At 40.2% G+C, this 22,373-nt stretch overlaps 1 protein-coding gene across 3 annotated transcripts in view; it reads left to right on the forward strand.

Moving 5' to 3' along the window:
- The window catches only part of SIPA1L1 (signal induced proliferation associated 1 like 1), a 388,229-nt gene that overhangs the window by 277,022 nt on the left and 88,834 nt on the right, over nucleotides 1-22,373 (forward strand). For all 3 annotated transcript variants that reach the window (XM_024218824.3, XM_026651467.2, XM_026651466.2), the window contains 2 exons: nucleotides 3,601-3,789; nucleotides 14,766-14,940. In XM_024218824.3, coding sequence (XP_024074592.2) covers nucleotides 3,601-3,789; nucleotides 14,766-14,940 — 364 coding nt within the window. The remainder of the gene's footprint in view (nucleotides 1-3,600; nucleotides 3,790-14,765; nucleotides 14,941-22,373) is intronic.

Consider the following 22,373-nt stretch of genomic DNA (forward strand, 5'->3'; position numbering starts at 1 on the left):
ATGGTATGATGGGATAGCCTAATTTTGGCAATTAATTGATCTTTGACTATTAGCGGTAAATATGCCCAATGGCTTGTGATGGGATGTTAGATGGGGTGGGATCTGAATTACTACAGAGAATTCTTTCCTGGGTGTCTGGCTGGTGAGTCTTGCCCATATGCTCAGGGTTTAGCTGATCGCCATATTTGGGGTCGGGAAGAAATTGGCAGAGGCCCTGGGGTTTTTTGGCCTTCCTCTGTAGCGTGGGGCACGGGTCACTTGCTGGAGGATTCTCTGCACCTTGAAGTCTTTAAACCATGATTTGAGGACTTCAGTGGCTCAGATATAGGTTAGGGGTTTGTTACAGGAGTGAGTGGGTGAGATTCTGTGGCCTGTGTTGTGCAGGAGGTCGGACTAGATGATCATAATGGTCCCTTCTGACCTTAAAGTCTATGTTTCTATTATACTTATCACCTTATATCTTCTAGGTGCTTACAAACTGACTGACTGATTATTTGCTCCATTATCTTTCCAGGTACCAAAGTTAAGCTGACTGGTCTAAAATTTCCATGGTTGTCTGTATTCTCCTTTTTATAGATAGATACTATGTCTCTTCAGCCAGGTATTTTATTAGACCCTGCTGACTTGAAGACATCTAACTTGCCTAAGTAATTCTTAGCTTGTTTTTTCCCTATTTTAACCTCAGATCCTACCCAGTTTACGTAGATGTTCGCTATTATAGCCGTCCAGTCACTGCTAACCTTTTTGGTGAAAATGGAAACAAAAAAGGAATTTAACACTTTAGCCCTTGCTGCATTTTCTGTTACTGTCTTTTCCTCCTCATTGAGTAATGGGCGTGTTCTGTCCTTGGTCTTCCCCTTGCTTCTAATGTATTTGTAAAATGTTTTCTTGTTATCCTTTATGTCCGTAGCTAGTTTAATCTCGTTTTGTGCCTTGGGCTTTCTAATTTTGCCCCAAAATGCTTGTGGTGTTTGTTTATAATCATCCTTTGTAATTTGCCCTAGTTTTCATTTTTTTGAGTTTTAGGTCACTGAAGATATTTTGGTTAAGCTAAGGTGGTCTCTTACCATGCTCCTATCTTTCTTATGCATTGTGATAGTTTCCTCTTATTCCATTAATATTATCTTTCTAAAAAACTGCCAACTCTCTGGAACTTTTTTGTTTTAGACTTGGTTCCCCTGGGATCCTACCTATAAATTCTCAGAGTTTGCTAAAGTCAGCCTTCTTGAAGTCCATTATTTTTGTTGTGCTGTTTTCATGTGCAATAGCACAAGAAATATCCAAATAGAAAGCACACACACACAAAAACAGTAAACAGAGAAACAATTTTACATTTATAGTTTCTTTTTAAGTTACTGCCTTTTTCTAGTAAAGTATAACCACTAAATCCATATTTTCTACATTTTTATACTATATCAGATACAATACAGTATCACAGTCTGAGTTTCATGTTATGGTGAACATATAAATCCCATTACATGTTCCTAAATATAATCAGTGCACACACAAAAAACATCCTCTCAGAACTGTTGTGGATTTGCTTGGTGTTTTTTTTTTTTTTAAATTGATTGTAATGCTGGCAAAAAGTGCTGGGCTAACAGCTCTGGAGACTGAAGTTCTGTATTTATTTACAGAATGGGTGTGCAGGATGCACTGCCCCATTTTGCCTAGCCAATATACCTCAACCCTAACTGGAGGGATCATCTCTAGGAGTGAGAGGAATTTATTCTCTTCTCTTTCAATCTGTCATAGAATCTTCCATGAATGGCATCAATTAGTGCCGTCTGTTGTTGATTTTGTGACTTGAACACCGTTAAATATAAATTGGACTAGGTCAACCAAACCACTTCATATACTGTAGGTCATTTAATTGAGAAATACTATACTTTAAACACATAAAAGTACAAATGGTCTCCTATTATAATTAACTATTGTAAAATAATGGCACACTAGATCATTAATATGTTCATCTATAAGTCTCAATTTAAAAGAGAAATATATTTCTTCACACATAGAAATAACTGGCTTCCAATAAATCAATCAAATAAAATACATTTAACAATCTAAATTGCTTTATAACCTACATGTAAATCTGACTAGATCGTTGCAACTTGATTGGCCAATATAGTGAGCATTAATTCTGTGACAGGGTCCAATGAAATCCAAATTCATAGCATACTACATGCATAGTGGCACCCAACACACAATATGGAGGACAAATGACAAAATAAAACCCGAACTGGGCAGTATTTTTGAATTATTTTTCCATATAAAAGATTTGGCTTATAACAGCAACTATTTTGGGACATAGCACTTTGGGGTATTTAATGATTGCCTGGGGTTAATACCTGAGGTGCATAACTCTTACTGGTTGGCCATTAATTCTCAGGAAATTCCCTCTGCCTTTGTTGCTTAAACTCAGAGCTTGTCTATATTAAGCACTCAAGAAAGGGAAGGCGAATCAAGTAAAGATGTAAAGTCAATGTGCATAAATTAAATTGTGTTAACTTCTCTTCCCTCTTCATCTGCCCTATTCCCATCCCTTTGCTTTTCTTCAGGAGTAAAGTGGCCAAAAATACCTGTAACTTAATCCTCCTCCTCTCCTTTAAGTTACGCATATTGGCTTCCTAACTTTAGTTGAGTTGCCTTAATGTTCCTGTGTAGACATGTCCTCCTCAGATTCCTTCTGAAGTGAAGCTGTTGAGGGAAAGGAGGAAGGAGGGAGAAGATGCTTATATTTTGGTGCTTTACTTCATTCATAACAAAAACGTATGTCTGTTCTAAATTACTGTCTGCTTTAATATAATCTGGGTTTTATTTATAAACTGATATTTTGTTTGGAAATTTGTCAGTCATTTTTGTGTTTAAAAGAGAATTTTTTTCTGTTTTTGAATAAAAGACCTTCATGTAGTTAGAGCTTGTATATATACTGTATATACAGGTCAGTTTGCCCTCAAACATTTACCTTGGCTATCTGATGAATATCATTCCCTTTTAGCCAGCCTTATAGTTAGAATTTTCTGAAACTCATAAGCAGATGATATGCTCATGTTTTGTAAACTTCTTGCAGCTCTCACTCGGGATGTCTCATTGAATATTTCATCTTTCAGGTTTATCTCCGTTCTCACTGCTAATTACTAAAGCCTTACAAGTCTGCTTTCTTCTCGTGGTGCTGGGGTCAATTTTAAATTTGACCTGCTACCTGGATTATCAAAAGACAAATGTGAACTTCTATGTATCTCCCCTAAGTATCAATTTCATACAAAATATGAGCTTCTGGAGACTATTATAAAGCACTTGCAGTATCATGTCTAGTATTCAGTATCATAATTAATAACATTCTGCACATCTGCATCTATTTATACAACATGAGTTACTTACGTCTTTCAAATACTATTGAGAGTTGGAGAAGTAGAATTGTTCTGGTTTACTCATAGATACACTGGCATTCTGAAAGGTTGACTTGCTGTGACATCCAGGGCAAGTCAGTGTCAAGGGCAGGAATAGGCCCAAAAGTCCTGAGTCAGTTCTCTGCTCTTACCACTAATTGATACTTCCTCCCTAGATATGTCAAAATAATTTATTATTTCTGTGTTCTAGCTTATGACTTTAAGAGGCTCTGTGCTGGAAGATGCTATCCCTTCAACTGCAAAGCATTGCACAGCCAGAGGACTTCCCTTAAAAGAAGTGCTTGAACATGTGGTTCCTGAGCTGAATATCCATTGCCTCAGATTGGCTTTCAACACTCCTAAAGTCACAGAGCAGCTTATGAAACTGGATGAACAAGGGGTAAGTCCCAATTTAAAGAATAAGAAAGACTCTTCAGTGTTGTAAAATTAAATTGGGTGAGCTGCATTGAACTGCAAAATTATCTGTTCATCTTACACAGCAGCATTTCAATTCAGTATTTTAGTTCAAATAGGGGATTTGCACAATTCTGGAAGTTGAAATAACTATCTTTTTCATCAAGTCTTCCAGTATTTTTGGAATTGTTAAAATTAAACTCACCATGTTGAATTGTTAAATGTTTGCTGTTATGAAGGAGAAAATTCTGATCTTGCCTGCTAACTTTTTTAGACACTATTCATGTAAAATCTTAATTCAAATTAATTTTCTTGTCAGTTGGGGATTTGTTTCATCACAATAGATCATAATTAAGACTTTGCATAGCTCAGTGAAATGAAAATTGTGCATGTACATTCACTTTCTCTCTCACACAATTCTTTGCCCAAAGTGGAAGGGACATTGTCAAAGAAGATTAAACCTTAAAAATTAACTTTAGTGGCAGTTGTTCCATTTAATCACTCTTATTTTAAGGATTCCAGCCCTTTTTTTTTTTATTTTTTAAACTGCTCTTTTGGTGCTATTGTACTGAAAAGAGAAAAATCTCCCAAGTTACTGAATTCTTCACTGCCGTGTGCATGCGCTACTTTGTACTCAGTGCAAGGCATGTTACTTCTGCAAGGATTTTTTTTTTCTTAAACAAGAAGTAGAATGAAAATTTCAAAAGGACATTTTCAAAACTGACTCTCTATGCTTTCTCCAATTCTGATTAATAGAAGTCTTAAACTGTTGGTGGAGATCAGATATTGGCTCACTACTGTTTGGTGAGGTAATTTACATCAGATGATGGTTTGTTGAGCATCGGCTGGTCTCTAGCATGTTTTAGACTGGCCATCAGAAAATCTTTTCTAAGGGTGGCTTTCATCACAGAATTTCACTAACCAGAAGGTATGTTTGCATATCTGACGTGCACTTATCCTACAAGTTTGACTACGCAGAAGAAACACTCTTAAAGAACTACAGTCACTGACAAACCACCTGGTTTTTTTTTTATTATTGTTGCCACTGCATATTCAGCCTAAAAGCCCATCTGTCCCTCTTCCTTGGAGTTCTACACTCTTAAGGATTCTGGGTTTAGCAGAAAGAGCTGAGGTAGTCGTGGACTGCATGGCCTCCTCTCTTTGGCGCTGAAGTTTGGCCTTGCAAGGAACTACTAGTCTAGTCCTCATGGGAATTGGCTTTCCAGTAGGTTCCTGAAGCTCAGCAATGCCAGGGAATTCATCACACAAGTGTGAACATATAGAGGTGAAACCATTCAAAGAGCCACAATTACTGTTAAATAACTTTTCTTTAGTGGTTTTGGCTGGCTTTTTCGAAGGTACAAAGCACAGTCAGACCCCTCACTTTCATTGATTGCCAACGGGAGCTGAGGACTTAACACCCATTTGTGCCTTTGAAAATCTTCCTCTTTGTAGACTGCCAACCTAAAGACTAGCTTTTTGATTCATTTAGAACTTTAATAGTCCAGATGTGGTTGGTGTGCTTGATATCCTTTGTCCTACATGGACAACTTTATGGGCAGCTGTAAAAAACAAACAAACAAAAAAACCTCAGTAATTGGCAGTGCAACTAATACTTAAAAAGGAATGTGGTGTAATAAAACTGTTAAGAATATAGAATATTATTTTATATAAGGTATTAGTAAAAAAAAAATCCCAAATTATAATTTATTTACCTCATGCATAGAAACAAGATAACAAGATAACTGTTTTAAGTAGAGAAGAGACAAGCCCAAAATCTTAACATCAAGGATTGTTTTTACTGATGTGAAACAAGCGGCACACATCCTTCTTCCACAAGGTAGTTTAAATGAATCTCACAGAATTGGTCATCTTATGTTTTCATAGATTCTAGGACTGGAAGGGACCTTGAGAGGTCATCGAGTCCAGTCCCCTGCCCTCATGGCAGGACCAAATCCTGTCTAGACCATCCCTGATAGACATTTATCTAACTTAAACTCTTAAATATTTCCAGAGATGGAGATTCCACAACGTCCATAGGCAATTTATTCCAGTGTTTAACCACCCTGACAGTTAGGAACTTTTTCCTAATGCCCAACCTAAACCTCCCTTGCTGCAGTTTAAGCCCATTGTTTCTTGTTCTATCCTCAGAGGCTAAGGTGAACAAGTTTTCTGCCTCCTCCTTATGACACCCTTTTAGATACTTGAAAACTGCTATCATGTCCCCTCTCAGTCTTCTCTTTTCCAAACTAAACATATCCAGTTCTTTCAGCCTTCCTTCATAGGTCATGTTCTCAAGACCTTCATTCTTGTTGCTCTTCTCTGGACCCTTTCCAATTTCTCCACATCTTTCTTGAAATGCGGTGCCCAGAACTGGACACAATACTCCAGTTGAGGCCTAACCAGCGCAGAGTAGAGCGGAAGAATGACTTCTTGTGTCTTGCTCACAACACACCTGTTAATGCATCCCAGAATCATGTTTGCTTTTTTTGCAACAGTATCACACTGTTGACTCGTATTTAGCTTGTGGTCCATTATAACCCCTAGATCCCTTTCTGCCGTACTCCTTCCTAGACAGTCTCTTCCCATTCTGTATGCGTGAAACTGATTGTTCCTTCCTAAGTGGAGCACTTTGCATTGCATTGCAGATTGAATTTAAAAGGAACAATGTGCCCCTTAGGTCTTTTGAGTTACCTGTGATATCAGTCCATTCTGTACATTTAATTTTATTTTACTAAATAGTTGTTGATCCCTGCAAATACTTTAAATTGTTGCAAAGAGTTGTATCATTGCATACATTTCAGTTGAATTTGATTTAGAATATACCAAGAGTTTGAGATATCACCCCATGTTGATTTTGTTTTGTTTAAAAGGTAAATTCAAGGTCTTGTATAACCTTATTTAGAATCTGGAAATAAAATTTCTCTAGGGAAAAAAATACCTTTGTTTGTTAAAAGGCATGATTGAAAAATGTAGACTTTTTTTTCCTTGTAAAAATCCTTTTTGAAATCAAGAACACCTAGTAATCAAGGATGTGGAATAAGTTAGGAATTGGAGTAGGTCTTTTGATGTTAGTACAGACAGTGAAATATGTTGACTTCTTATGCCCCCTGAAAAACTTACTGCTATATTTGTAAGACTTGATTCAGATATGTATTTGGGAGTTTGTAGTTGAGCAGATTAAAAATATTGCCCTTTCATACCATGGAGAATTTAGACAAAATAATTCCACTTCTAATCACAAAATTATCCACATATGGTGGAGATTATTTGTCTGCTTCCCTGGGAACACCTTCTGAAGACTGTAGTTAACGTGGAGTTCTGAGTATTTTGATATGAATACTTTTGCACAGATAAAGCCAAGTGGTATTTCTGTAGAATATAAAACTACTTATGTTGGGAAATAATCATAGAAATGTAGATCTGAAAAGGGACCTCACGAGTTTATCTATTCCATCCCTGCACACGGAGGCAGGACCAAGTCTTCCTTAAACCATCTTTGACAGGTTTTGTTCTTAAAAACCTCTAATGATGGGTATGCCACGATCTCCCTTGGCAACTTGTTCCAGTGCTTACCTATTCGTATAGTTAGAAAGTTTTTCCTAATATCTAACCTAACTCTACTTTGCTGCAGATTAAGCTGTTACTATTTGTCTTACCTTCAGTGGACAGGAGAACAATTGATTGCTGTCCTCTTTGAGGCAGCCCTTAACTTATTATGAAGACTATAATCAGGTAACCCCCTCCCAGGCTTTTTTTCCCTCAAGACTAAACATGCCCAGTTTTTTCCTCTGTCCTCATTGGTCAGGTTTTCTGAACCTTTTCTCATTTGTTGTTCTCCTCTGGAGACTCTTGAATTTATCTACATGTTTCTTAGTGTTGCACCCAAAACTGAACACAATACACCAGTTTAAGGCCTCACCAGTCTTGAGTAGAATGAAATAATTACCTCCCATGTCTTACATACAACATGCCTGTTGTTACACCCCAAGATATTAGCCTTTTTTTTAACTGCATCACATTGGTGGCTCATGTTCAATTTGTGATCCACTATAACCCCCATATCCCTTTCTGCAATACTGCTGCCTAGCCAGTTATTTTACATTTTGTAATTATGCATTTGATCTTTTCTTCCTTAGTATAGTACTTTGGGAAGTTCGTCTTGTTGATTTCAGACCAATTCTTCAATTTGTCAAGGTCCTTTTGAATGTTAATCCTGTCCTCCAAAACCTTTGCAACCCCTGCCAGTTGTTGGCATCCACAGATTTTATAAGCATACTCTTCTCCCCATAATCCAAGTAATTAATGAATAGTCCTGGACCCACAATTGACTCGCATGGGACCCCACTAGATATGTTCTCCTAGTTTGATAGTGAAGTATTGAGAATACTTGTAGAATATGTTTTTTCAGTGAGTCGTGCACCCACATTATAGTAGTTTCATCTAGGCCACAATTCTCTAGTTTCCTTAAGAGAAAGTCACATGGTACTGTGACAAAAGCTTTACTAAAATCAAGATAAATAATGTCTACTGCTTCCCTTTTCTCCACTAGACCAGTAACCCGATCAAAGAAGGAAATTAGGTTGATTTGGCATGATTTACTCATGACAAATCCATGTTGACTATTATTTATCACTCTATTATCCTCTAGGTTCTTCCAAATTGATTAATAATTTGTTCCACTATCTTTCCAGGTACCAAATTAAGGGTGGCTGGTCTATAATTCCTCAGGTCCTTTTTGTTCCACTTTTTAAAGATATGTACCATGATTGCCCTTCTTCAGTTCTCTGAAACTTCACCAGTCCTCCATGAGTTCTCAAAGATAATCACTAATAAAGTTCTCTGTTACCTCAGGGTGAAATCCTGCCCCTATTGAAATCATTGTGACTTTTGCCATGGACTTCAATGGGACTAGAATTTCACACTCTAATTTCCGTACAGAACTTTGAATTTAAATAGTACTAAAAACAGCCTTGTGAGGTAAACTAGTAACATTATCCCTAATTTACTCTTGGAGACACTGAAGCAGAGAAGGTGAAGTGACTTTTCCAAGTTCACATGGCAAGTCAGTAACTAATCTGAAATTAAAACTCAGGAGTTTTTGATTCCTGATTGTGTGCTTGTATCATTAGACCATACTGCCATTATGAAAATAAAACTAGTGTATAACTCCAAGTAGTGTGCACATTCAAATTTGCTCTCTTAAAAATGAGAAAATTGAAATTAACATTTGCTACTCCCTGAACTTAACCTGCATCTGTCACAAATTATCCATTTTGGCCTTGATGTTTTAGAATTAAGAAAGAGAAGGGGGAAAGAGGCATATTCACTGTGCCACATTATATAATCCTCTGTGATTAAGTTGTGAGCTCTCTAAATTAACTATCATAACACTATTGCTACTGGTGCATCATCTCTTCCTAAGAAAATAGCATCCAATCATATTTGGAGACTTTTATATTGTGTACACAGATGGTTGTTCTGAATTCAGCTTTCGCAATTTTTAGTGAATTGGCATGTGGGAGTTTAGGTAGATTATGACAATCATAACTCAGAACATTAATTTGCACATGCTCAGTAGCAATTGTTCAACCATGAGTATCTGAGCTGTTCCTAATTTGTTTATCCAAAATACTTTATCAAAGTGCTTAATAGTCCACATTGGTTATCTTTATAATTTAACATTTAAAGAGCAAGTTTCAGCTGTAGCAGTGTGAAAAGCATTTGAAATCACCCAAAAATAAAAAGAAGGTGGCCTGTTTGCAAGTAAGGCACAGAGCAGATTATTTCTATTTGAAGTTTTGGTAGTCTGGCTAAGTGTCTCCTTCATGAGAACTATGCAACAATGAAACAACGGTCATCACCTCTTACTGAAGACATTTGAAGAGTGACGTGCAAGTTATATCTAAATCTTGACTATTCTTTTTTCATAATGTCTCCAAGATAGGGCCTTTTTTATCCAGTCACCTAAAACACTCATACAAGCTCTTAACTCGCATCTCAATTACTGTAGCATACTTCTCTCCGGCCTTGACAATGCAGTCTTGTCCTACTCATATCCATTCAGAATGCTGCTTCAAAGATCATTTTCCTAGCCATTCACTTAGACCAGGTCACCCATCTCTTTGCATCCCTTCACTGGCTCCACCTTCTCTATCACCTCAAACATAAGCTGCTTGTCTTAAGGCCCTTCACAGCCTATCCCCAACTTAACTGGTCATCTCTCATTTGCTAGTGAGATGTTGACTCCCACCTCCAATCAGCCCGTGATGCCAGCCTCCATTGCCCACTTGTTATATTTTCGAACCAGCACCTTTGTTCTTTTTCCCATGCTGCCCCTCACACTTGGGAATAGCTAAACTAACTCATTATCTTCATTCAAAACCCTCCTCAAAACTTGCTTTCTTCCATGGTGCCTACAAAAAAAACCTGACAACAATTAGCCTGCTGGGGTGCTGAGACCACTGCCTATCATGCTGATTAATATTCTCTCATTGTTTCCTTGTGCTCCCCATCTGTCTTATTCTTAGATTGTAAGCGCTTTGGGGCAGGAACTGTCTTTTTGTTCTGTTTGTACAAAGCCTAGCATAATGGGGTCCTGGTGCATGACTAGGGCTACTAGGTGCTATGGTAATACGAATAATGAATAATAGCAGTCTCCTCTTCTGCCTTCAGTACTCCCCCCAAAATGCCTGATCAATAGTACAATGCTGAAAGAGAGGGGAAAAAACCTTCCTAACACCCCCAGTGGTTAAAGCAAGTAGCCAAATGTTTAATTTTGAATATCCCATCTTAACATGCATAACTACCAGTAATATTGATTGTAATGAATCTTGTAGAGAATGGGTCACACAAGACCTGGGTTCTACTCCTGGCTCTGACATTGACCGGTTGTGTGACCAATGGGAAGTTTCTTTTTCTTTTTTCTGTGTGCCACTATTGCAAATTTAACACTTCTAATCCCTAGTTCACATGGATGGTTTTTGTGGTGATTAATGGGCTATATACAAGTTAAAAATAGAAAGGAAGTGTTTACCCAGGTTTTAAAGACTGACAATGAGAAACTTACTGAGAACCAACACTTAATTTTGAGTTTGCCTTTCCTGTATATGTTTGTTGAATTGTAAATGATAACCCTATCATTAATTAAATCCATAAAACAAGTTTATCTGACCCCAAATGTGTCTTGAGAATTGGACAAGCTGTTCCTTTGTTGCCCCAGGAGACAAACCCACAATCTGAATTTCAGTTACTTTCTAGCAGGATCCAGTTCAGTCTTCAAGAAAAGTACTCAATTCTTCAGACTACTCTCCAGAGGAGCCCGGGACTTAGCTTTCACACTAACCAAAGCTCCCTTTCATACCCTCAGATGACTTTTCCTGTTGAGGGAGCTTCTGAAATGTGGGTGCTATGAATTTCCTTAGCAGCTGGCATAACGCCAGCTTAATCTTCTCTGGCACAAGTCCAGTACATTTAAAGAGAGATTCCTCTCTCCCCTTCACTCCAGCAGGAAGCTGGCAGAAGCAGTTAAGCTGACCCTTTTACTTCCTTTTTTCCATTACTCCTGGGAGAATTTGGCACCAAAAAATTAAAAATTCTATGCACAATATTTTAAAATTCTGCATGTTTTATTTGTCAAAATAACACAATATAATCAGGCCAGTTTCAATTATTTTAGTGATTTGTTTCAAAATACCTGTCAGCTTCTGTGTCTGTAACAATATAGACAACAATAGAGATTCAGGAAATGTTTTTTGACAAATCGATTCCTTACCAGCAGCCCAATGTGCCCTGCTCTTTCCATCCCCCCATATCCTATGTCTATTCATTGGCCCCAGAGGCAGGACACTATGAGGAATGCAGCCTCTCCTCTTCCCTATCCAAGGCTGACTACTCTGGCTCAGGAAGCAGCTGCCCTCTGTGTTGGTGCCACAGCAGCCCTTGGCTGGCAAAAGGTGTAACTGCAGTGCCTCTCTGGCAAAATTGTTTTCTGCAGAGAAAACAAAATCTGTGGGGGACATGAATTCTGCATGTGTGCAGTGGGGCACAATTCCCCCAAGAGTATTCCATTAACTAATCTGCTTCACTATCTCCCATAATGTACATGAAATAAACAAAATACACAAAAGGCTGGGATTTTCACAATCATTCAGTGTTGGCCAGCTCCCATTGAAGTCTGTGGGAACATAGTTAGGCTACTGAGGAGCGATTTTAAATGTCATATATTAAGTAAAAATAGTGGAAAAATTGTTCTTGTGTTGTTTCAATGTTCAGGAAAATGCTGAAAATAATCTAGATTGTGTATGCTCCCTGTCTCTTTTGCATCTTGTGAGATATTTGCATGGAAATTGATTGTTACTTAAGTTATATGAACCTGAATTGAGTATATCCCACCTATCTTGATTTAATTGTAAAGAAAAGAGACTTCACTCATGTTTGCACATTAAACAATAGTTATTGAGACTTGGCAGATTTTCAAACAGAAGAAAAATTGTCATTCTATTGCATTTCCTTGTTCTCTTAGAGGCACTCCTTTAGGATAGTCCACATTCAGGACCAGAAAAAAACAGTTTGTTCACTATCTACAAGGTGGAACATACTACAGCAATAGAAATCACTAAGTGACAAATGCATTATACTAGCATTTCTACTTCTCAAGAAGGTTAACTAAATTCTGTCCATTATTTTCTTTCAGGAGCATGCTCTTTCAAATGAAAATTAATTTCCTGTTTGGATGTAACAGACCAAGAGAGTCCTTTGTTATATAACAGAGCTTTAAAAATCTACACTAAATCTAATTTGGTTATAAACTCTTGCTCGATATTTGTGTGTAGTGAAGTCACTCTTACTGAACTTTACATCATTGGGCAGTTATAGCCTCAATGCGAGATGCGAAGAAATAAATCTTCTCAAATGGATGGGGCATTCAGTCTTTTCCACACAATTTAGAGTAAGAAGTCATTTAATCTCCTTGCAAGCTCACAAGTTTGGTTCTCTGGAGCTGTGGCAAAAGAGCCAGTTATCTCAAATAATGACGTAATATTTAATTACTTTCAAGACTATTATTTTGTATTTGTATTATCATAGCACCTCAGAGCCCCAGTCTACATCAGAATACTATTGTGTTAGGAGCTCTACAAACACACAATAAAAAGTCCCCGCCCCAAAGAGTTCACAATCTAAGTATAAGGCAGGACACAACATGGATACAAACAGATGGGAGAATACAAGGAAACAATGAGACGATATTGGTCAGCATAATAGACAGTGGTCTCAGCACACCAGCAGCCTAACTGTTGTCAAGTTTTTTGTAGGCCTCATGGGAAAGGAGAAAAAATTGATCCAAACCCTCCTGCCTGTCTCCTACACACACACACACACACACACACACAAAAGGTAAAGAAAAAAAAACGCTACTTTGTGTTCCCTGGAGCTTCTAAATAAAGTCTTTTATACTCTAAAATCTTCACTGCAGGTGAAAATGTTAGGGCTTTTCCCACATTGTTAAAATTTGAAAAATAATTAATACTGAGTAAGAAGAAACAAGCTAATTTTATTGATTAAATAACTACAGTATTTAAGAGAAGGAGAAAATTGATTAATAATAATATTGTTATGAAGGTGTTAGGTACTTCTGATATTTTTATTTTAACACAACCCAATGTAGTAGCATTGATCCTAAATCATCCTACATTATCTTACTGGTAGCTGTTAGAATCTGGTAGGGGATATTACCTAAGGTGTAAATATTATTTTCATTTAAATCACATGTCTAATTGCTAAAATTTTTGCCAAAAATATGAACTCCGTGACAATTCAGACATTGACAATGCTAGAGAGTTTAATATTTAATAATCCTGATTATCAAATGGAAAAAGAAAAACAAAAATTGCCAGAGAGAGAAATTTTATGTTAAAGCTTCTAAGTTGATAAATTATAGCTTAAAAATAATTGACAAGGACCCTTAAAAGAAATAAAACAGCTAAAAAAATGCAGTTTTCTTTATGTAATTGTGTTTTGCTGCTTGTCTGAAAATTAGTCATAGGAAAGCTCTTCTAATGCAAATGACCCATTCCTACAGTGGTGCACTAGTATCACCCAGTCAAATTTCATGTGTCTTCTGATCTTTCCTCTAGCTCAAGGAAACACGCTACTCATTTACATGCATCCGACGAAGTGGGCATTCACCCACGAAAGCTTATGCTCCAATACATCTGTTAGTCTTAAAGGTGCCACAGGACTCTCTGTTGCTACTCGTTTTGACATTCACACCAGTCATAAGCAAATACTATGAGCTACTATTCTACATAGGGAAGCAGTGTGATCTTATTGATAGTGCACAAGGCTGGGAATCAGTAGTCTGGTTCCTATCCTGCCTCTGCCTAGACTTTCTGTGTGGCCTTTAATAAGTCACTTGGCCTTCCTGTGCCTCAGTTTCTTCATCTGCAAAAGGAGGAGGATAATGTTTACTCCCCCGTGGAAAGCAATTTGAGATCTTCAGGTGAAATGTGCCTAGTCATCTAAAGGTCCCTGGTTCAATCCCAGGCTTTGGCAGCCCTTCATTTTTATTAATAGTGAGGGAAATTAACCATTGGAGCAATGTACCAAGGATCGGGGTGGATTCTCCACTGGCAATTTTTAAATCGAGGTTGGATGTTTTTCTAAAAGATATGATTTAGGAATTATTTTAGGGAAGTTCTATGGCCTGTATTATACAGGAGGTCAAACTAGATGATCACAGTGGTTTCTTCTGGCATTATAATCTATGAATCACAATGCTCATCATCTTTGAGGCAAAGATGGTAGAAAACAACGGGGCTATCTGCAAGAAAGTTGTACAAATCATTAAGTATTTTTTGAGTCTGTAAACTAGGGGACTAACTAAATGACTGAAGAAAATCAGGCAGAATAAATGCTATATAACCTGATATATGCATCTTGAATCTTTATTTCTGTTTGTAGTTAAGCTATCAGCTGAAGGTGGGGATCATGTATTGCAAAGGTGGACAGAGCACTGAAGAGGAAATGTACAACAATGAGTCAGCAGGACCAGCCTTTGAAGAGTTTCTTCAGCTCTTGGGAGAACGAGTTCGACTTAAGGGGTTTGAAAAGTACCGTGCTCAGCTGGACACCAAGAGTAAGGCAGCCCTCTTATTATTTTTTAGACTAAAAAGTATATCTTATGAGAAGATTGTCAGTTATTGAACAGATTTCTTCAAAAATCACATTCTTGGCTATAAAGAAACAGCTGTTCAATATCCAAGGATGAGTACAAAAAAAGCAAACATGTAAATTGAACCCTGTCAACATGGCCTTTTATTACTTTGATAACAAACATTTCACTTTTACATTGAACCAAAACTCTGGTGCAAACGTGTTCCAAAAATTCAAGGTAAAAAATGAGTAGCCTGTGGAATCAATATTAATATAACAATGCAATGAACTACATTACATTAATTGCAGTGAGCATGCCTTATTAACTTGTGTTAATTTTTAATGATCTTAATGATCTGTCACTGCTGGAAAAAAAATATGCTGAAATGGTTTTGCAGACCCAAGTTCATAATCTTGACCTTTAGTAAATTGATCTGTTAATTTTATGCTGTGTCCAACCTATGTATCTGCCTCCCCTGGGTATTTTTGTCCTGTCCCTTACTACTGAATTTGTTCTCTTGTCCTTAGTGACTTCTGCTGAGTTGACCTATGTAAATTAAACTATTTATGACAACTATGCCACCAGTTTTTACCATAAAATATATTGAAATGGTGATCTTGACTTATGTGGCAATATTTGTACAAGAAATATTCTGCCTTTTGTTTGATGGGGCATAATACAGTTAGTGAGATCTGTTTTTATCAGGCAGTCAACACAATATCTGTATGTGTTTCTTCAATTTTAAAATCTTTTTAAAAACTCTCACACATCTTTGAACATTAGGATTAACCCATTTGTATTGAAGTCTGTCGTTATCTTGCTCCTTGCAGTACAGGAAATTAAATAAGGATTTGAGTCATGAAAATAGAAAAACATTTATAAACTTCAGCTCAGCAAAAAATGTCGTGTTGCCATGGTTCTGCTATCACCAGTATTATAACAACATGCAGTGAGAGCAAGAGATCATTAAAAATATGAAATTACTCAGCTTCTCCAGTATTACTTGCTGTAACCAGTAAAGAATGTCAAAACTGAATGTATAAAACTTCCTTAGAATTTTCAATATTCACCTCTCTCAAATCAGTGTCATATAACCTAGTTTTCCTACTGTTATCTGAGAGAGAGATTATATGGGAGAACCCTTAAAAAGCTAGGGAGGGGAGGAGTCAGCATTTGGATTCTCTAAGTGGGTGGGTGAGGAACTGATCTTTGCCTGGTGGTGGTGGTGGTGGTGGTTTTTTCAACTTTGAACTGTGCTAGTATTTCTATTATTCAGAAGAGAAAAGTTCACTTTCCTCAAATCCCAAAGAGATATTAAATTTGCATTTAAAAGATTTAAGAACTACAGGCTCTTCAGATTCTGCATGAATGCAGAGAGTAGATATTTCCAAGCGATAAACCTGCAAAATGAATTGAGTGGTTAGGAAACAGTTGAAGAAAACAACCTTCTAGAGACATATGTTGTCTGTACTCTTGAATGGGTATGTCACTGTATCTGACACAGGAAAATATTGCACAAGCTACACTTTAAGAGGTTTACCATTTTTCAGTTTTTAATTCCTGGATTCTTTTGCTTTGGAGCTCATTAAAGTAACCTGCGTTCATATTCAGCATTGATAGTCCTTGCTTTTGGTATCTAAATCTAATTTTACACTGAAATTTTATCATTTTCTCTAGAACTTTGAGTGTATTGCACCTGGAGAGAGCTTTGAAATCCCTTAATTCAAAATAGGTTTAAGATTTGATTGTGATATACTCATGTAATATAAAATTATGTATGTATAAAGTCCCAAAAGATGCTATGAATCATATTCTTTATATGCAGTATTTTATTTGTATGTAAAATTGGTAAATGTAGATTCTGTGCAGAGCAAGCACTATGTTTAAACTGCATATGTAAGAATATAGAAAAATTGACTTACTACTGCATAAGCTCTATTTTTAAGAATGGCCTCTCTGGCTGTTAGGATCTTAATATTATTATTAAGATTATATCTCTTCCCCTCTTCTGGTTTAGAGTTGTATCAAGGTCCAGTATCTAAAGCATTTTTCCTTTCTTTTTTGAGTGATTATCCCTATGTATTTAGTTTCTGGTGTGTTTGTGCCCCATTAGCTCAAGATTGGTTTCTTTTGGTCAGCAGTGTCTGTTGAGGCCATGCCTATGCCCTAGGTGCCCTCATGCTCCCACCACCTGAGTGCATAAAGGACAGAGTAGGTCCAGTCGTCCCTCAGTCCCTCTTATTTCCTGTGGCTGTGAGACAGAATCCCTGACAGTACCCATATCTCTTGCACGCTGTGCAAGCCAAAATCTATTTTTGTAAATAATTACTATGTTCTTATCGTGTTAGTTTAATGTAGTTAGTATTAGTATTTGCTAATGCTGGCTGGCTCATGCTCTATCTTTATCTGTATCTCTATACATCTATAGATATCTATGTCTATAGAGAGAGAGAGAATGAGAGACTTTCTTTTTAGATTTAGGAATTTATGATTCCAGGGCATAGTCTTTATGGCAGAACTGGTCTCAAGACTTGCCCCTCTGCGATGAAACTATTCTACTGAACCATGCACACTTGAGGTGTTTGTGTGTGTTGCTTTGGAGAGGGGCACATACTAAAAAGATGTACTGCCTGCTGTTGTTTTTCTAAAAGACCACAAAAGCGATTGATGTGGGCTTCCTCAGAACTGGAAAAGAAAGGCACTGGTAGGCCTCGGACTCAGTGCTCATGCCAGTTCCAGGTCAACTCCAAGTTCTTGGGCTCTCTTGGCTAAGAAGTTGTTAGCTAAGACTGTTAGATCAGCTAAGTCATCTAAGAGGTGTAGAAAGGAGTTCCCAGGCTAACTGGAGCAGCAAACAGTGGAGTTTTGGAGTGAGTGGATGTGGATGATGTGGGAACAACTGCTATGGTCTGTGTTGGATGTGCTAACTTCTCCTTTCTGATGGAAGATTTAAAAGGTCCCTGGTGCATGAAATGCAAGCTGCTGACCACTGGAAGAGATGATACGTGGTCTGGAAGCCTAAGTTTCAAGACTGAGTAGCATCTGAGAAAACACAGACCTCTTGCATAACCAGATTCAGAAAATGTTGCCTCAGATGCCACAAGGGGAAGGATCAAGGTGATAAGGGATTGGAGAGAGTGGAAAACAAAGAAGTGGGCTGATGATTTGTGACCAAGCGGGGAGAGAGAACCATGAAGCATTCAATCTAGCTAGAAGTATCAAATCAGTATCAGAAACTCCAAAAATCATCTACTGAGGAACCTGTCTTTGAAGGACTGGAACAGAAATCTACAAGGGACATACCTGATGTGTATCCTTGTGTTGTGAAATAAGCAGCTACCAAGAGAGGTTCTTCGAGTGCTTGCTCATGTCGATTCCATTGTAGATGTGCGTGCGCCCACATATGTGACCATCAGAGACTTTTGCCTTAGTGATATCAATAGGGCTAGCTGTGGTGCCCCCTTGAGTTCCGCACTCGGGTGCTGATATATCAGCCGCTACCGGCCCTACTCCCTCTCAGTTCCTTCTCACCACCTGTGGTGGTCAGTCGGAGCACCTTTCCTTGCTTTGGTAGTGTGTGACGCTATGTACCTCAGGGGAACACCCTACACCCCCATGTTCATCTTTATAAAATGATTGTGTGGTATCAAATGCAAAGTTTGTCATGTTGGGTGTCTTCGGAAGGCTCATAATGCACTGAACATGGTTGTTATAGTGATGTTATAGTAATTGTTACAGTAATGTTATAGTAAGGTTATAGGTTATAATTTCATGGATGCAGTTATGAGGCTGAAAATGTATCCTCATGGCTTAAAATAAGCCCAGGCACAAACTCTCCCAGAGCAGAGAGGCAGTTCACACCTCATCAGGGCAGGTATGGGACAAACCCAGCCTAGCCTCACAGGAACAAAAGACGCTGGCTTAGGCAGCAACAAAAGGATCTGTTAGACTCTCGAGGGAGTCACCCCCCTTCCTTTGGTCAGTTTGGAACTGCAATGAGGTAATGCTCACCTGACTCTTCCCTCTTGGCTTTGCCCCTGCCCCCCCCCCCCAGAAAGAACATGATAAAAGGGAGAGACATTTGCCATGCTCTCTCTCTTCCACCTACATCTACAGACACCACACCAACCGACTGAAGCGCTGATCAAAGGGGAGAGCCTGGCTGAAGAGCAACCAGCCAGCCTGTGATGAGAAGCATCTAAGTTTGTTAGGGCATTGAAAGTGTTAAGATCATCTTAGAATGCGGTTTGCTTTTATTTCATTTGACCAAATCTGGCTTATGCTTTGACTTATAATAACTTAAAATCTTTATAGTTAATAAATTTGTTTGTTCTACCTGAAGCAGTGCGTTTGGTTTGAAGCGTGTCAGACGCTCCCCTTGGGATAACAAGCCTGGTACATATCAATTTCTTTGTTAAATTGACGAACTCATATAAGCTTGCAGCATCCAGCGGGCATAACTGGGCACTGCAAGACGGAGGTTCTTAAGGTTGTGTCTGGGACCAGAGATATTGGCTACTCTCATTCAGTTGCACAATCCAAGCAACAGCTTACGTGTCAGAGGCTGTGTGTGAACAGCCCAGGAGTGTGGGTTCTCACAGCAGAGCAGGGTAAGGCTGGCTCCCAGAGTCAAGGATTGGAGTGACCTAGCAGATCACCAGTCCAGATAACACCAGAGGGGAATACCACTGAAACCTGTCACCATGCAAGGCACTGAATTTAGCTGTATGAAGTGGAAATCCATCAACTTCATGAAAAAACGCTTGACTTCATATATCTGATGAAGTGGGTTCTAGCCCACAAAAGCTTATGCCCAAATAAATTTGTTAGTCTCTAAGGTGCCACAAGGACTCCTTGTTTTTTTGCTGATACAGACTTAACACGGCTACCACTGAAACCTTACACTTGTATATAGTTATTCTTAGTAGTTAATGTTAAGTACCTGTTAATAGCTTAGTTGTTAAGGTCCCAGCAGGGACTTTACCACCGGTGGGTTATGCCCCGGTCTCTGGGTTTCAAGCCCTGGGCAGACTGTAACAGGCCTATGTTTGTTAGTGACGCTCATGACAGTTGTTTCAAGTGCTTGGGGGAGGCACACATCAAAGACAAGTGCAGTATCTGTAAGAACTTTCGTCCCTGCATGCAAAAAGAGCGGGATATTCGACTCCGGGCTCTCCTTATGGCGTCTGCCCAGCGTCCGAGCCATCTCAGCATGAGAGGCCGGGCACCTCGGCATCAGTGAAAAGTGCACCCCCAGCACTGGGCTCCGCACGTCACCGGTACCAAAAAAGAAGATGCGAAAACATGGCTCCCCGCTGCCGGTGAGGAAAAGCCAAGTGGCAGCAGGCAAAGGAACTACCTTGGGCCATCCGCATACCCCGGAGCCCCGCAGTCGGCTGTCTCCATTTGGGGCCATTAGCCCAGTAAAAGGTCCTCCTTCAACTCCTGCGAGCGTGACTGGACAGTCTTCCTTGCCGACACTGACGCCAACACGTGCTCCCCAGGTGTCAAAGGAGCACAGGCATCTGCCAGCACCGCTAGCACAGCAGTTACCGCAAGCTTCAGCAAAGTCTCCCCAAGAGGGCAAGCGAGCCGATAAGGCTCCCCAGGGAGTAGTGGAGCGCTGCAGATCTCCCCCTCCCCCCGAGGCAATGACATGCTCTCCACCTCTGCGCCGATGGATGCCGGAGCCTCCATCCAGGTCGGCAGATACTCGCCATTGGTCGCCGGCATCGCAGCCGCGGTCACCATCGTCCTGATGCGGTTCGCTGAGAGGGAGGCGCCGGATCCCCTACTACCGGCACGGGTTGTTGTCTCATCGTCAGTCCCAATCGCTGATGCCGTGGCAGCGTTCTCCTTCCTTTCTCCGGTCACCCCGGCACCAACCCTGGTCTTCATGCTGTAGGTACCGGTCCAACCCATGCAGGGCACCTGTCACCATTATTGATGGTCTCAAGGCAGACTCGCACATCTACAGCCCCTCTGTGGTCTCCGGAAGGGGGTTCCTCCAGAACCGAGGGTTGCTTCAACCCATTGCCTAGACCCCAGCAACAAGAATGGGGCTACCAAGCTGGCATGGACAGTACCGGAGCAGTGGCAGCTGGGGCAGTGGCCCATGCAGTTGCCTTGTTGGAATGCATGGGGTGTCCCAATCATGGCTATGCCCCCTTCATCGGCCGCTGCCTTGGAGTGCCAGCTACTGGCACCGATGGCACCAAGCCTGGTACCGGAAGCACGCCCAGAAGCCAAGACTCAAGAGGTTGTGCCCACCCCTAAGCCACCCTCCCTGGCTCCCCGGCAGAAGAGGACGACCAGGCCCTCCCTCCAGTAGGACAATCTTCATCTTTGTGTCCAGACGAGGCGATCCCAGGACCCTCCATGGCCAGCCCGTCCGATGATTTTAAGGACCACCAGGCCTTGCCCAGCGGTTGGCCAGGAACTTGGGCCTCGAGGTGGAGGAGATGGCCAAACAGGCAGACACTTTATTCAATGTCCTGTCGGCCTCTACCCGAGCCATGTCGCACTACCGGTGCATGATGGGGTCCTCAAAATTACCATGGTCATCTGGCAAACACCCTCCTTCATCCCTCTCACCTCAAACAGGCCGAAAAGAAGTACTTTGTCCCGGCCAAAAGTTTTGAGTATCTCTATACCAGTCCTCCCTGTGGCTCGCTGGTGGTCTCGGCAGCCAGTGAAAAAGAAAAGCAGGGGCAATCCAGTTCGACCCCAAAAAACAAAGAGGCCAAATGACTAGACTTTTATTCCACTGCAGTTTACAGTTTCGGGTGGTGAACCATCAGGCCCTCTTGGGCCATTATAAATTTAACTTACGGGCTCCCTCTGTAAGTTCAAGGAGTCCCTTCCTCAGCAACTGGCTCAAGAGTTTGACATTCTGGTGCAGGAGGGCACCACGACGGCCCAGTGTGCACTCCAAATGGCATAGAATGCGGCTGACTCGGCAGCCAGGGTGATAGTGTCCACAGTGGTTATGAGGTATAGCTCCTGGCTTCAAACCGCTGGACTTTCACAAGAAATGCAGATCTTCATGCAGATCTTCATCCCTTCATTCATCCGATGGGAACGGTCTTTTCTCCGACGAGACCGATCAGAGGCTGCGTGGCTGAAGGATACCAAAGCCACCCATTGGTCTCTTGGCATGCATACGTAAGCAGTTCTGGCCGCGCCCGCTGTCTAGGTCTTGGCAGCTTCGCATGGGGTCTGCTAGAAGCAGAGACTCTGCATTCAGTCGGCACCGCCCTTCTGCCTCCTGCTCACCTGCGCATCCTAGCCCAGCAAAGTGCTCATTTTGATGGCGCACTTGAGAGCGACTCCCCAGCCAATTCCCTGGATCCACTGTTACCTTTCCTCAACCACCTCCTCCCCTACCATTTGGCCTGGTTGGAGGTCATGTTGGA

Source organism: Terrapene carolina, unplaced genomic scaffold (assembly GCF_002925995.2).
Source record: "Terrapene carolina triunguis isolate 2854851 unplaced genomic scaffold, T_m_triunguis-2.0 Scaffold96, whole genome shotgun sequence".
Taxonomy (NCBI): domain Eukaryota; kingdom Metazoa; phylum Chordata; order Testudines; family Emydidae; genus Terrapene; species Terrapene triunguis.